Source organism: Penicillium citrinum (genome assembly GCF_028827155.1).
Source record: "Penicillium citrinum strain IBT 23319 chromosome Unknown utg000003l:1.0-4596430.0:1.0-4598250.0, whole genome shotgun sequence".
Lineage (NCBI taxonomy): Eukaryota > Fungi > Ascomycota > Eurotiomycetes > Eurotiales > Aspergillaceae > Penicillium > Penicillium citrinum.
Genome location: NW_026622688.1, coordinates 2,377,552 through 2,392,106, shown reverse-complemented (window position 1 = coordinate 2,392,106; position 14,555 = coordinate 2,377,552). Strand labels below are relative to the sequence as shown.

Below are 14,555 nucleotides of genomic sequence, written 5' to 3'. Positions count from 1 at the left end.
ACTACGAATCGTAGTAGTTAGCAGTGATAAATACATGCAATAAATGAATAAGAAGTTGTATATAGTCGAGAAAATACTAAATATTCCAGAAAACAACAGGAATATGATAAACGGCGCTAGGGTTAGAACCCACCGGTAGTTTTAGGTATTGACGGTGTAACCTGAGAAGACGGCCCGTGGCCAGCGGAGGGCCTGGCAAACTTGGCGACTAACTTGCACCTAATAGTTGAGATACTTGAAGTCATTCTCTTCATGAATAGCAGTGATTGTAAGACCAAAGCATTGTTACGAATAGTTACCAGCTCGGTGGAAGTATGCTCGGTCCTATTTGCCTACCTACGCCAGTATCATGAAACCGGTCCGGTCACAATTGCATCCGGGTTCGGACTGATATGGTCTTTACAAGTACATCGTTCCATGACTCATTCTTTCGTCCGTCTTTATCTTATCAACTAATTGTTGATCTAAGGACGTGTACCACAATAAAGTTTCCCGCGGGAAACACTAATCTCATCCTTCTCCCAGCCTACTTCCCAGATTGAGATGGACAGGTAATCATATATTCGAATTAATAATGTTCAAAAGATAAAAGCTATCTCGTGGTGTCAGCCATCACCGCCACCGGGACTAGTTTACCACTTTAAGTTATTATTAACAACGGCCCGTCTCTTGTCTCTTCCGGATCGACAATAATCACTCATCCCGATGTGCTGGGACCGAGTGTCTCAGCCATTGTAAGCTTTGCATTGTCGTGCCGAGAAAATGTTTATCAGGGCTGAATTGGCGACCATTGAGTCACTTTATAAGCTCGATCAATGAGCGGGACAGGTCAATTAAGGTTCCGAATTAGAGATGCTGCCCTGATGCACAATGGATTGAGTTTTGCGGAGATGATACTAATGTTATAGTACATTCTCAGTGATTACCGCCGTGTATCTCCTCATTCGGGAGAGGATTTGCGTCGAGAAGCTGATTTCTGCCACGGTGAATCTCCCCGCACCTCCTCGAGGGCACTGATCGATAGATCCACCGGGAGAGTGATGCAATGGACTGGGCTATGGTAGCTGCTAATATGTATTATCTCTTGAAACTTAGGACGCTGTAAAGGAGCAACGGAGGTGAATGAACTCTTTCCTCAATATTGTTGTTTGACTGCTAGTTGTAGCTAGTAACTATACTCCACAACAACGATAGATATTCCATGTATTCTACATGGAACCAAGAACCATACACTAGTGCAAGACGAATCACTATGAATTGGTATTCTATCAGTAATGGCTTCTATAACATTTCTAGGTATGCAGTCTGAGTATTATTTTCAATCATGAGAAAATAAAAAGTAAATGAGGAGTCACCTCGGCCTATGCTTCTCCAGCCCGGAAATACCGAAATGGCAACTCCTGGATCGAGAATTCTATGCAAGAGTCCCGTGCAGGGGATCTATGCAGCTTTCGCGTGGCGAATATTCTGATTACCCACTCCAGATGCCCATCTGTATCAATTCCCTCAACGTGATCGGTTTGTTGCGGTTAAGCCAGCCTTGGGGCAATCCGCTCCGGGAGCCAAGACATAGGGCTCGAGTCCATCCCACCCGTATAGCGCACGGCCTTTCACCCGCTCGAGGAGTAAAATTTAGTACAAAAATCTGGGGCTGAGAAAATATGCCTCAGTCGATCAATCCTTTAGGTATTGCTTCTTTCTCAATATTCTAAGTTGTTGATTATCTTGCAGATGGTTGCGTATGGATCCAATGATTTACATTCGTTCGGTATTGTCATGGCAGGTACGAACCCACACGGGAGTCGGGAATCGCCGAGGGACCACCCCCAGTCTCCACGTACAGTATATACTGTAGTAACTAACGAAATACTGTACTATGTATGCAAAGAAAATGACTGATCCCTGGCAATAGAAGCAAAAAGGGACTTTTTGATCCACTTTTCCACCAAAATGTACAATCATAAATGTAATCTACATTATGCAATATGGGATCCAAAGTCGTCACATCAAGCATTTTCCTGTGGCGTTGCCTGGAAAACAAGGGGTGTATTAAAAAGATAAATTACCCTAGCCGTAGCGGCGACGGGTCTGATTCGTGCGGCGTCCTCGCGTAGGTCACTCTGCCTACGTATTATGTACCCATGGCTCAGCGAGGTCATGTCCGAATGCAGTAAAGATAAACCGCCACCAAGTAGACCCTTGGCGGTCCCATCCTGTCTTGTTACGAATTTCAGATCAGACTATACTGTGAGTTGGACTTCGTTGAACCTGTTGAGATTGCGGGGGATCGACACGAGCCGGATAAGAGTCACAGGATGTATGATACATAAGATGGAGTCATTGTGCAGATGGATGACTGAGGAGAAAATTGCGGGATGGCCATTGGATAGAAAGTCGAGAAAGGGCGATGACGTTGTGCCGAGCACGTGGAGCCATCGCATGCGGGTGGGAAGTGGCCATCCTGCGAAAAAAAAACAGAGATTCCACTCTCACTCACGTTTTGGGATAACTGAGTTCGAGTCTGTCGGCTCCGGGATGGATCCTTTCTTGACCATTCCAGCCTATCCTATCGAGAGGTTGCCGATGACCTGAAGGGCGGTCAATCGGCGTTCACTCTGCGTTTATCCTTGAGGCTGTGCAGGGGGCAAAAGACACTCTCATTCCCGGCCATTGAACATTCCTATCAGTCAATCGATCATTACATTTGATCTCTATCGTTGATAGGGAAGCCTGACCTGAAGGTCTGTATGATACTTCACGGACCGTGAAGACGGACCGGTCACCTAAAGCGGCCCGATTCAAAGAGCCATTCAAGAGGTCGTAAATGGACGCCTCTGATCGTCCGCCAGGGTGTGGCTGCGCTATGCCGTCTTCGGCAGCTCGTCGTGTTCAGGGCACGAGAAAAGAATTCGGTCCTTTTTTTTCTTCTTTTATTTTACCTTTGCTTTTCCCTTTCCCCTCGTAGGCTCTTTGATGTTGGCCCCTTGTCTTGTAGGTTATTTATTAGCAATATAAAACATGTCACGCATGAACTCTTTTACTCCATATAATAAAATACATAATACATATCTGGTAATACAAGAGACGAAACCCCCAGTCGGAGACCACCCGAAACTTTCGCGACCTTTTTACCTTGCGCTCTCCTCGTTCTGGTAGAGTTAAAGACCCACTTTTCCCCGGCCTTGCCGCAATTTGGAAACGACCGGACAACCCGTAATTTACCGTACTTTCCCTCGATGGAAAAAAAAAGTAAAAAAAAGAGAGAAAGAGAGAAAAGATGGGTAGGAGCGACTCTGACTCGTTTCCGTGGATTGTATATAACCTCTTCAACCCTCCTTTCCTTCTCCTTTCTTTTCTCCTCTAGTTTCCCATCTCCATCTTCTCTCAGGATTTCGAGATAGAGCTATCTTAAGCTTTTACTCTCGTTTATCCATTCGGATATTCATCCTCTCTTCCTTGATCTTCTTTATACCTCGAAACACAAAAACAGACTGCTTCTCTTTCGACTCTACTATCCAAATCACTTCACGACTCGACTTTCAAGTAGCAAGCTGTTACCCCTACGCAGATTCCAGTGACTACTACAGCTTGTGTATTTTGTGATCGACTTTCGGAATAATATCCCAGTGCGAATTTGCCCACGACTATTGATGAGAATCTTCAACCCATCTCTTCTCTCGATTGCGCCAACCTTGTTGTAGTCTTGCCCTTGACCCATGATTAACGAATATTCCGGTCTTTGAACAACACCAAGCAGATAGCAACATTACAGCCCGTCGTGATATCCGCCAGAATAACGCCCCTCATTTCATTTTCCAAAGCGACTTATCCCCGTAAACCGTCATCATGGGAATCGAGAAATTCAATCCCTTCAAAAGGGATCGCCAGAATTTCCCTGGTGTCGTGATTCCGCTGGCCGATGCTCCAGCACGTCAGAAGCCCGCTGTAGCTGACGACGAGAAGAAGGCCGAGTTGCCAGATGCGAACAAGTCTCTTGAACGAGCTTCTTCATCTGAGAATGGCTCTTCTAGTGGTTCCTTGAATGAACCCACTCATCGGACGATTGAGTCTTTGCGTGCAGAGGTTGAATCTGATGCTGCAACATCGGCACATGACTCTGTATATGACCGTATGTCTTATTGTTACCCACCCAACAGGCGCCATTTTCTCCTATCTGTGGAAGAAAGTGTGATCTGGCTTTGATAATCTAACCGGTTCAATCGTTTAGGTAAAGCAAAGGTCATCAATAGTGCTCTCATGGACATAGGCATGGGCCGTTACCAGTGGCAGTTATTCTTCCTGTGTGGTTTTGGCTGGCTTGCTGACAAGTAAGTACTCTTCTGTGTTTTGTCTTATTTCAAAAAAAAAAAATACTAACAGCTTCCTAAGCCTTTGGTTACAGGTAAGAAGGATAAACCTTGAAAAAATCTGCTCCTTCCAAAGTATTTTAAAACTAACTCTTGATAAAGGGTGTTGCCCTTACCCTGACTCCCATCTCTTATGAATTCGGTATCTCAGAATCGCATGTCCGTTTTTCCACCTGTGCCCTCTTCTTAGGTCTTTGCATTGGCGCCTCAAGCTGGGGTATCGCATCAGACATTCTTGGCCGTCGGATTGCCTTCAATACCACTCTCTTCCTAGCTGGTGCCTTCGGTCTCGCGGCGGGCGGTGCACCCAACTGGATCGGGTATGTTGAGTTTCATGTCAAAATCGATTTTTGGACGCCTGACTAATTTTTCGCAGCGTCTCTGCTCTGTACGCTTGTCTAGGTCTCGGTGTTGGTGGAAACCTGCCTGTTGATGGTGCTCTTTTCCTAGAGTTCCTGCCAATGGCATCTGGAAACATGCTGACCATGTTGAGTGTTTGGTGGCCCATTGGCCAACTGATTTCTAGTCTCCTTGCTTGGGCCTATATTCCCACTTACAGCTGTGAGAGTGCAGAGAACTGCACCAAGGAGCAGAATATGGGATGGCGATATCTGTGCCTGACCCTTGGTGCCATCACCTTTTGCATGTTCATCGCCCGTTTCTTCTTCTTCCACCTTTACGAGTCGCCCAAGTTCTTGCTGTCCCGTGGCCGCCAGGATGAGGCTGTTGCCTCCGTTCACGGTATTGCTTATAAGAACAAGACCAAGACTTGGCTGACCAGCGAAATCCTAAACGAGATCGGAGGATACCCCGAAACACAGGAGAAGGAAAAGCTCGCATTGATTGACATTATCAAGCGTTTCTTTTCCAAATTCTCCATGGAGCGTATTGGGCCACTTTTCGCAAACAAGCGTTTGGGAATCACTACTGTTATCCTTTGGTTCTGCTGGGCCACAATTGGTATGGGATATCCCCTGTTCAACGCTTTCCTGCCCCAGTACCTGGGCAGTTCCGGTGGCCAGACCAACTCGGCCTATATTACCTACCGCAACTATGCCATCTCCTCTATTGTCGGAGTTCCTGGTTCTATTCTGGCCTGCTACACTGTTGAGGTCAAGTACATTGGTCGTAAGGGAACCATGGCAATTGCTTCTCTCATCACTGGCGTGTTGCTATTTTGTTTCACTGCTTCTACAAACGCCAATGTCCAGCTTGTTTGCACTTGTCTCGAAGCGTTCTTCCAGAACATCATGTACGGTGTTCTTTACGCTTATACACCCGAGGTCTTCCCTGCTCCAAACCGCGGCACCGGTACCGGTATTTCAAGTTGTTTGAACCGTATCGCTGGTCTGTGTGCCCCTTTGGTCGCCATTTATGCTTCGTCTGCCAGTGCCGATGCGCCAATCTACGCTTCTGGTGGTTTGATCCTGGCCGCCTTCGTCGCCATGGTCTTCCTTCCCATCGAGACCCGTGGTAGACAGGCCCTGTAAGAGGTTGATGCTTTTGCTTCTCATCGCAATAAACCTTTAACAAACCCAAAAACAAAGACGAGAGGTTCATTGAGTTCAGAAAACTCTTACGTCTATGCTTCATTTATGGCTATTAGAAAACGTTGCTCGCAGCAGCTGAGCCTGATGCTACTGCTAGATGAAATGAGGCTGGGCTTTATTTATTCCTGCATATTGACATTTTTGTATACTTGAGCGAGCAACGCTGACTTGCGTGGATATATGTGAGATACCATCGTGACTTTGAACTGTATGTATATCGGAATTGAAACTATACTATCATGCTATCAGCATTGTATTTGACTCTTGTGTCCTTGGTATCCCAAATTCAGGACTCCTGAAAGAGCCTGATTCTCATTCTAGTAATCATAGGTATGATAAAAAAAGTATGCCAGGGTGATACCTACTGCACTAGTGTAACAGTAGATGCCAGCCAGGGTGCTTTTACCTCATATCCACCAAATGTGGACAATTTATCGTTCTATAAAGTAAGGCCAAAAGAAGAAATTAGGAGACAGTCTACCGATGGCAGACGCTACGAGCGATCCAAAGGGAAAGCAACCAAAGACAAATCAGCCGGCAAAACCGAGAACCATCGGCCGCTCGAGTCGAATCAAAAATGCAATTGGGGAATGTTTCCCAAGAATGAAGCAAAGAAGCAATATGGGATGAAAGATAGGCGAACTTCTTGAAAGATAAACCCTAGAGAACAGGAGAAGAGGCGTGGGGAAGATGTAAATAGATAAACGCCACCCCGATCAAATGAATCCCTAGAACAAATGAAGATAAAAAAGGATACGAGCAAAAAAAGAAAGTGATAGAAAGATAGAACCAAATATCACGTAATAAAAGACGTTGCCAGTCAAACCCATCAATCACCTTTGCCCATCCGATTCCCAGTCAAAGCCTTGAAGTATGTATGCTCTTCTTCGCCGTTGATCAAATAACGCATAGTCCAGAGTGAAAGAGAGATAGAGAGAAGGAAAGAAATAATAGGAAAAGTCATGACGTGAAAGGCGTATACGAGGGGTAGGTAACAGCTTGAAACGTCAATGCAACATCGCTCGTGAGAGACAAACATGAAAACAAAAAAAAAGAAAGATACAGTTGTGAGTTGGGTTGAATCAGGGAGACCGCTGGAACACAATAAACTTGTATGTTGTACATAGAAGAGATATTGATCAAGCCACGGGTTGCCCTTGGTGGCGACGACCGCGCTTTTCTAGTAGCGTCGCACCGTTCAAGGTAAGCTCGAAGGGTTGTTGGGCCTTTTGGCCAATGCTGCTCTTAGCAGCAGCGGCGACATTCGCGTCGTGTTGACCATACCCCTGCTTGCGAGGTTGTCTGTGAGCTTGTCGGGCCTGTGCAGCACTACTCTGGGCGCCGAGGTTGGTAGAGCGGAGTTTGGCTTCCATGCCAGCCATCTCGCCGCCTGAACTGGGCTTTGCAACCTTCAGAGGCGGTTGGTCTGAAGTTCCTCCAAGGCGAGCACGGTAGTCAGGCTCATCATCATAGTCTTCGTTGAGAGATCCAAGTGCAGATTGGAAACCAGCAACGGAATTTCCACTTCGAACTGCCTGTTGTTGGTTGCGGCGGCGTTTGCCTTCTTCTTCTTGTCTGTGAACGGCATAGCCGACGTCGAACACTTCACGCAGGTTAAACGCACCGGGTGAACGGAAGTCCATTCGTCGATCCATTGAGGCAGAAGGAATATCCAGTCCGCGGGAGCTGGTTGGCTGGTAGGGAGCCTGGTCGGCGCCGACGGGATTGAGGTGCGAGCCCTCTTGGCGAGCCAGACCAATGGGTGTAGCCAGGGGTGGTGCGTCCGCGGCCGCGGTGGTTTCTTCGTCTGTTTGGCGGATCCAGGGGTGCGCAAGGAATTCCTTAATGGTGTAACGCTTCTCCGGGTCGACGGTCAATAGATGTGAAATAAGGTCCTGGGCGGACTTGGAAATGTCGTCCCACCATGGTGAGAGGAAGGTATATTGACCTCTCGCCACCTTCTCAGTGAGGACTTGAATACTCTCATCGTAGAACGGAGGGAAACCACACAATAGAGTGTAAAGAACGCAGCCCATAGCCCACATGTCCACGCTTTTCGAGTAGCGTTCATCCTTCACGATCTCGGGGGCAGTATATCCGACTGTGCCACATGGCGTCATCGTCTGGCTGTCCCAAATCACCTTGGACAGACCAAAGTCGGCAATCTTAATTTTGCCGATACCGCCAGAGCCAATGCCCGCGGTAAACTCGCCTTCGTCCTCCTTGTCTTCATCGCCGGGTTGCTGTGGTTTGGGATTCCGGCTAGGAACGAATGGACATGGGTAAAACAGAATGTTCTCGGGTTTGATATCACTTGGATATATAAGTCAGCCATAACAGATCGCACAAAGACATGATGGGAATTAATTCTTACCGATGCACAACACCAGATGTTTCATGGAGATATTCAATTGCTTGCGCAACTTGAAGAATCACGTGACGGCTAAGGTCCTCGCTGAAATATGTCAATCTAACGATCTGGTGGAAAAGCTCGCCACCAGGGCAGAGCTCTAGAACAATGTAATAATATTGCCGAGACTCGGAAAAGTCCAAAAGCTTCACAATGTTGGGGTGATCCAAATTGCGCATGATCTGGACTTCTTTGAGGATGTTTGCTCGCTGCGGGGTAGAGAAGACGTCAGTGGATGATCGACAAAGCAGCTCGAAAACTTCAAAATTCAACAGGTGAGAGGGAGAAAAACGGGGAAAGATGACAGCTTCAAAGTTGACAGGTTTTGATAACTGGCTAGCCCCCGAGAAAGGGAAACAAAGCATATGCAATAAGAGATTTGCGCACCTCTGCAGCCTTGGGAACCTTCTTGACGGTTGGATGAAGAGGATCGGACTACAGAATAGAGATTGGCGATTGTTGCTTCCCCACACCGAAGCCCGCAGTAAATATCAAACACAACGACTTGATGGCCAAGAAAGAGGAAGAGGCAAGGAATGAGAGAAAAAAAAGAAGACCACCGGGTCACCCTACCTGATTGCTGTTCATTTCGAATTTGCGCACCACCTTGATGGCTGCCTGCTCATATTGTCCTGTAGAATCCCTTGCGCGATAGACATTGCTGAAAGCACCATCGCCCATCTTCTCCACAAGAATCCATCGCTCAAGGCCAGGGTACTTGGGCATTTTGGAACGAGTTTCCTTCTCCTCGGCGACAATACGTTCAATTTCGACTGAGCGATCACGGCGGGGCTGGGACTCCGAGGGAGCCTGTGCATTGGCCTGGGTATTCCCACGAGCTTCTCCTGTTTCAAATGCTTCTAGTGCGGGCGAAAATTGACCTTGAGGTTGAGGGTGCGGTTCAGCGTGGATGGCAGATACGTCGGTGGTGGGTTCGGAATGCGGAGTTACAAAGCGAGCTTGTTTCCCATGCCGAATGAAGTTTTTAATGTTCTGTATAGTGCTCATTGTGGAGAGAAAGAGAAAGAGAGAGATAAATGACGAGGCAAGGATTCAAGGAGGGGAGGGAGAGGAGAGAGGGGGAGGAGTCGTGAGTCGTTATGTTATTGGTCTTCTTCTCAATCAAGCAAAAAAAAAAGTTGGCAATAGAGGGGCAGAGAATAAGCACGAGCACACAATCTTTCAACAAGAGATGTGTCGGGATCAACGTATTATTTTATTTCTCTCTTTTTCTTATCCCTCTCTTTGAATCTGGGGAATGGAGAGAGAGAGAGAGAATAAAACGTCGAAGAAAAAAAGAGGGAGTTGGTTGAAGATGGAAGAGTGAAAGGGGGGAAAACCGGATGAGGTCAGAAGGGGAATTGGAGGGGGACGCCGATGACGCGGTTGGATTCTGCCAGACGATGTCATCGCTCGATTCGGTCCACTCGAAGATTAATTTTATATTAAATCATTTCTGACAGTCGACAATTAACCAGTAGCTAGTAAAGTACACTTTCTACGACTAGTATGTCTTTCTTTGAGTTTATAAATTAGTACCCTTTGCTCTGTCAACCCCAGAATTGACAATATAATAGTACATAGTATGCAGTTATTTAATACATCGTCATTCCAGTACGCCACATGCCCAGACACACTCTCCCCCCCCGCCTTCGCTTCGCCTTTCTCACCTCGTTTCTCTTCGGTAGTCCTGTTTGCTATTTCCGATTGATTGCGATGACTGGGATGTTGTTTAAAATGGGGAATTGTCTATGGCATCATACATATCCACTTTGGAGATTGAAGCCGGGTTCTGGACTCTAATTAGCTATCTCTCAATCTGTCGGGTTATTTCAATTATCGTATAGGAGGCAGTGAATGGCCTGCCAGACTACTTGGACATATTAAGTATATGTATCACACTGCAGGCTGTTTAGGGTACGAAGTACGCTAGGTATTAGTTATGAGTATTAAACTATCTTTCCTTTGGTTCGGCTACATAGAGTACATTACATTGGATAATGTATCCACAAGATATACGGAGTTCTATCTATATAGACCTTATTAGCTGCCTTGGAGAACCCAAAATATGTGTGTGTACTTTGTAGTACATAATCTGTTACAGATGGTTTCGTGTTTTGATGCAAACCTGAGACGTGCGTCTTCCCTACAGCACTGGAATGTCAGTGTGGCGCAATGTGACTTGCTATTGTATACTGATCATTCCCAGAGAGATTCCTAAGGGTCACACATTCTGTAAGGAGAAATACGCTATACAATAAAAAGAGACAGGATAGTGTGTAGTTTATAGGGCTAGTAGAGAGAGTACCAATACTATCCACTCCGTACATGCAGTAATATGTCATAAGTTTGCGACCACATGCTGACCGCTCTTACCTACCTCTCACTCTTATAAACATACCACCGCCTTACGTTGCTACAATCATTCTCCAGTCTTTGAAAGTGGTGGAAAGAGCGGCAGAAAGAGAAGGGGGTTTCAAACTAATGTTGCAGATGCAAAGTAGAGAATGGAAGTTCCAGACTCTGGAACACTCTGGCTCCACATAACGCCAAAGTACAACGCAGCGATCAACAGGAGAATACTAGAAGAGGGCAAAGAGGGGAATCAAATGACAAGAGAAGAAAAGAAGAATAAAAGAGAGTAGATCGGAAGAGTAGAAAAGAAAGACCCATAGTTTATACTAGCAGAGATCAACTCTCCATCTACATAGTACACACACACACACTAACTACGTACTACGGAGTATACCACCCACACTCCCCAGCCACTCCACTCATTCACCAACTCGCTTCCTTTCACTTCCCTCGTCGAATCTCCTTTGATCGACTCCCTTGCATCGTGCAGAAACATCCGGCGATCCATCATTTCTACTGTCCTTATCTATCATCTGAGATTCTGCAAATTATATCCATCGGCCTAACGTTTCCTCCTCCCCAAATACACTGCGAGAGACTCTCAGATTATCCCGCGATGGGATCCTTGCGACCGTTGACGGCCAAGCCATTCATTTAACAAATCTCAGAAAGAAGACAAGAGGCAAAGAACAAAAACTCGTGTTCAGAAAGACTGCCATGCGAAAGAATTCCCGTATTTTGCGACTTGCAACCGTCTAATCACCTTCTTCCACTATTGCGAACGCTCGTGATGCCCGGCCTAGAAGTGACAAATGATGACCCCTCGGTGGATTCATCAGGGCGACCGCTCTTCAGGTCCCACAAGGCCCTTCCACCGAAAGGTTTTGTCGCTTCTCATCGCTCTCGTGAGCTCGCCCAACCGGCTTCTTCGGATCAAAATGGTCCTGTTGCGCCGTTTCCCCCGTTGACGCCGCCCGGTGCGATGCAGAATCAACCTCACGAGGATCATTCTCACGACTACGATCGCACCCCCCGAAAGACCGACTCGCCCATTTCTGAAAATCAGTTGACCGGTATGGTAACGCCGCGCCGACCTTCGAAACCTCCCACTCCCGATGTGACGCCACCTCGCACAACCTCAGCGAAACGACCGACCCTCAATCAGTTGGGAAACTATCTGTCCTCTTCTTCAAGGGCGGAGTCCTTCCAGACGGCCTGTGAGACCATTTCATCTGATGGCGATAAGGAGACACCTATGCGAACCCCTCGATCTCGAAGTGTTTCGCAACAGACCGGACGGAGGATTCCTTCCTCATCTAGGCAGAACCTCACGAATGGGATGACTGTAATGCGTGCGACACTGGCGGACCCAAAAGATAAAGGCACCCCGCAATCTGCTTCCAAACCACTGAGTGAAACGGACTATGAAACTGGGTTCGAATCATTCGATGGAGAATGGAGGAACCCATCTGATCACTCACCTACTCCACTTCCTGGAAAGCACAGAAACTTGCAATCTACGCCGTCCCAAAACCTGCAGAAAAGCCATCAAACAGATCTAGAGAATGACACGCTGGACGTGTTGAATCTGAATGCTTCCTTGATGCGCGAACAAAACTTGCGTGAAAGACTGAATGAACCCTCCTCCACTTCCAACCTGGCGAATAGCTCCTCCATGGAGCGGTTCCGCGCAGATATCGGCTGGCCAGCTCATGAGGAGCCGGACTCGCGCCGGTTATCAGGCGTCTCGTCGGCATCCACTGTAGAAGCCGTGATCATTGACTCCCCCAAACGAGCGCAAAGACTGTTACGACACACGGAGAAGAGGGGATCTCTTCGATCAGCGAGCTCGCCTGTTACCAACTCTAGACGCACCTCAATACTCACAGTATCCAACCCTGATTCGCAACAGCATCGCCTGGTCCACAAGGCAGGTCGTATCTCTGAACAAGACCGCCGGAGCATATCATCAGATATGTCCTTTTCGACGAAGACAACGACAAGCGCGCCTCATGGTACGCCCGACATCATTCCCGTTGTCGTGGTACCAGAAAGACGTTCATCTCTTAGATCTGGTCCGAACAGTCACATTTCGTCAAAGCCTACGTCTCAGCGGTCCAGCCAGCGTGCTCCTGTACAATCCAAGGGCCCAAACTCGATCGATGTCCCTCGGCAGCGTACGAGAACCATGTCAGATTCAGCATCTGCTCGATCTCGAGATACAGGCGCAGGCTCCCGAGGCCGCCCTGTTGGTTGTCCCGTTGTTCCACCTCGTAGTTCATCGCTCTCGGCCCCAACTAGCCGTAACAATTCACGGGCCACGTCCCTTACATCTGATAGCCTGCGAAGCCACACGATTGCAATGGATCTGGAGATGCAAAAACGACTAGAGCAGCAGCCTGTCTCTCCGCCACGTTATAATGTCCTGGATCATTCTCACCCTCCATCGTCGCGTCCACCTCAGACCAAGAGTCTTTTGGAGCCACCTAGGCTGCCAGCGCTGATGGTCAGCTCGACTGACGATATGGCGACCCTGCGCCCCCCATCGTTGCCATATACACAATGGTCAATTCCATCGTCGTCTCCTGGGCCAATTGAGATCCACGAGGCAACTGCTGTCAGCCTTTTCCCGCATAACAATCGGTCGCTTCTTTTGGTTAACCAGCCCCGAGCTCCACCCGAGACATGCGTACTCCAGGCCTTCCACAACCCCGAGTTCTATCCGCGGACACCAGAAATGACCACTGACAGGGCTGATGATCCTTTGGCTGGCCTATCTTCGCGGTTAGAAACCGCCTTCGTTGAATCTCCGCTGAAGAACCCACGCCCGCCACCGAAACCTCCAGTTTCTAAGCCTCTGCCACCAATTCCCACAGAGCAGCCATTCCGGACTACCAACCGGGACCATGACAGTGGTGCACGTTTAGGCCGTCGGTGGAACTCGGTTCGTCGTCCGTGGGGTGGTAGGCCAAGATCAGATTCCCTCAATACCATTACGCGGTCACTGTCGATGCGATCAGCGAAGAACCGGACAGCAGGGTTAGAGATGGATAGCAGCTTGCACCCATTCTGGCGGCCACGTGGATTCTGGGATGATATCCCTGGGTCTCCCGAGAAAGCAAGATCAGCTCGTCAAAGCATTCACGGCGCTGACGAGCCTCTCGTTGTCAATAACTCGCTGGGTCTGCCTCAGCAGCGAACTATCTTCGATGGACCTCCTTCTCTGGCACGTCGCAGCCCTGAGTTGAAACGCGTACTGGACTATAATGTCAGTCGTGGAAGCTTGGTGGATCGAAATATGCTTCGATCTCCCCTATATCAACATGGTTACCGTGTTATCCCCAAGGTCGGTCGATTGAGTCTTCGTCTTCGATCTTTGTCGTTACGCAACGTGAGAACCCGTATTCGGCGTCTGCGTCAGCGACGCGAAGAAAGGAAACGAGCTGCCCGCCGCGAAAATTTGAAGCAAAGTATCGGTGGGCCTGTCTATGTGGCGTCCAGTACTACCAATGGAGTTACCCGTTGATGATATCCATGCCACGCCCAGACGTCCAATTCTCTGCAATTTCGCCCGGAGATCTTTCACATGATAGGACTACATTGGTGTAGCGTAAGTTTGAGACGCCCATTGCCCATTTCATGAGACATGCGGTCTTCTCCTCATACTATCATTCCCATGGTTCTGCTAGGAAGAAAGGAAAACAGAAAAAGGATACCTGTGGTAGTTCCAAACTAATGTTACGGTATTGTATCTGCGATGATTTGGTTTTGAATCTGATTTCCCTGTTATTTTCGTTTTATTGTTTTATTCTGTCTTTTTGATCTGCTTGTTTTCTTTTTTTTTGCTCCTTTCCCTTCTGCATGCCTGGATGA

The 14,555-nt window shown here is 47.8% G+C and overlaps 3 protein-coding genes across 3 annotated transcripts; 2 read left to right on the top strand and 1 right to left on the bottom strand.

Annotated features, from left to right (window-relative positions):
• Positions 1–3,846: 3,846 nt before the first annotated feature.
• N7469_004103 (uncharacterized protein) lies at positions 3,847–5,857 on the top strand (the record flags this gene model as incomplete). Its single annotated transcript, XM_056643023.1, has 5 exons — positions 3,847–4,129; positions 4,229–4,328; positions 4,390–4,402; positions 4,470–4,687; positions 4,744–5,857. The coding sequence occupies 5 exons, from the start codon at positions 3,847–3,849 to the stop codon at positions 5,855–5,857; spliced, it is 1,728 nt and encodes a 575-aa protein (XP_056502435.1).
• A 1,199-nt stretch (positions 5,858–7,056) lies between these two features.
• N7469_004102 (serine/threonine-protein kinase) lies at positions 7,057–9,335 on the bottom strand (the record flags this gene model as incomplete). The annotated part of the gene is made up of 4 exons (XM_056643022.1): positions 7,057–8,230; positions 8,292–8,536; positions 8,715–8,762; positions 8,901–9,335. 4 exons carry the CDS (start codon positions 9,333–9,335, stop codon positions 7,057–7,059), a joined length of 1,902 nt encoding a protein of 633 aa, XP_056502434.1.
• A 2,137-nt stretch (positions 9,336–11,472) lies between these two features.
• Positions 11,473–14,208, top strand: N7469_004101 (uncharacterized protein; the record flags this gene model as incomplete). The annotated part of the gene is made up of 1 exon (XM_056643021.1): positions 11,473–14,208. One exon carries the CDS (start codon positions 11,473–11,475, stop codon positions 14,206–14,208), a length of 2,736 nt encoding a protein of 911 aa, XP_056502433.1.
• Between the last annotated feature and the right edge of the window lie 347 nt (positions 14,209–14,555).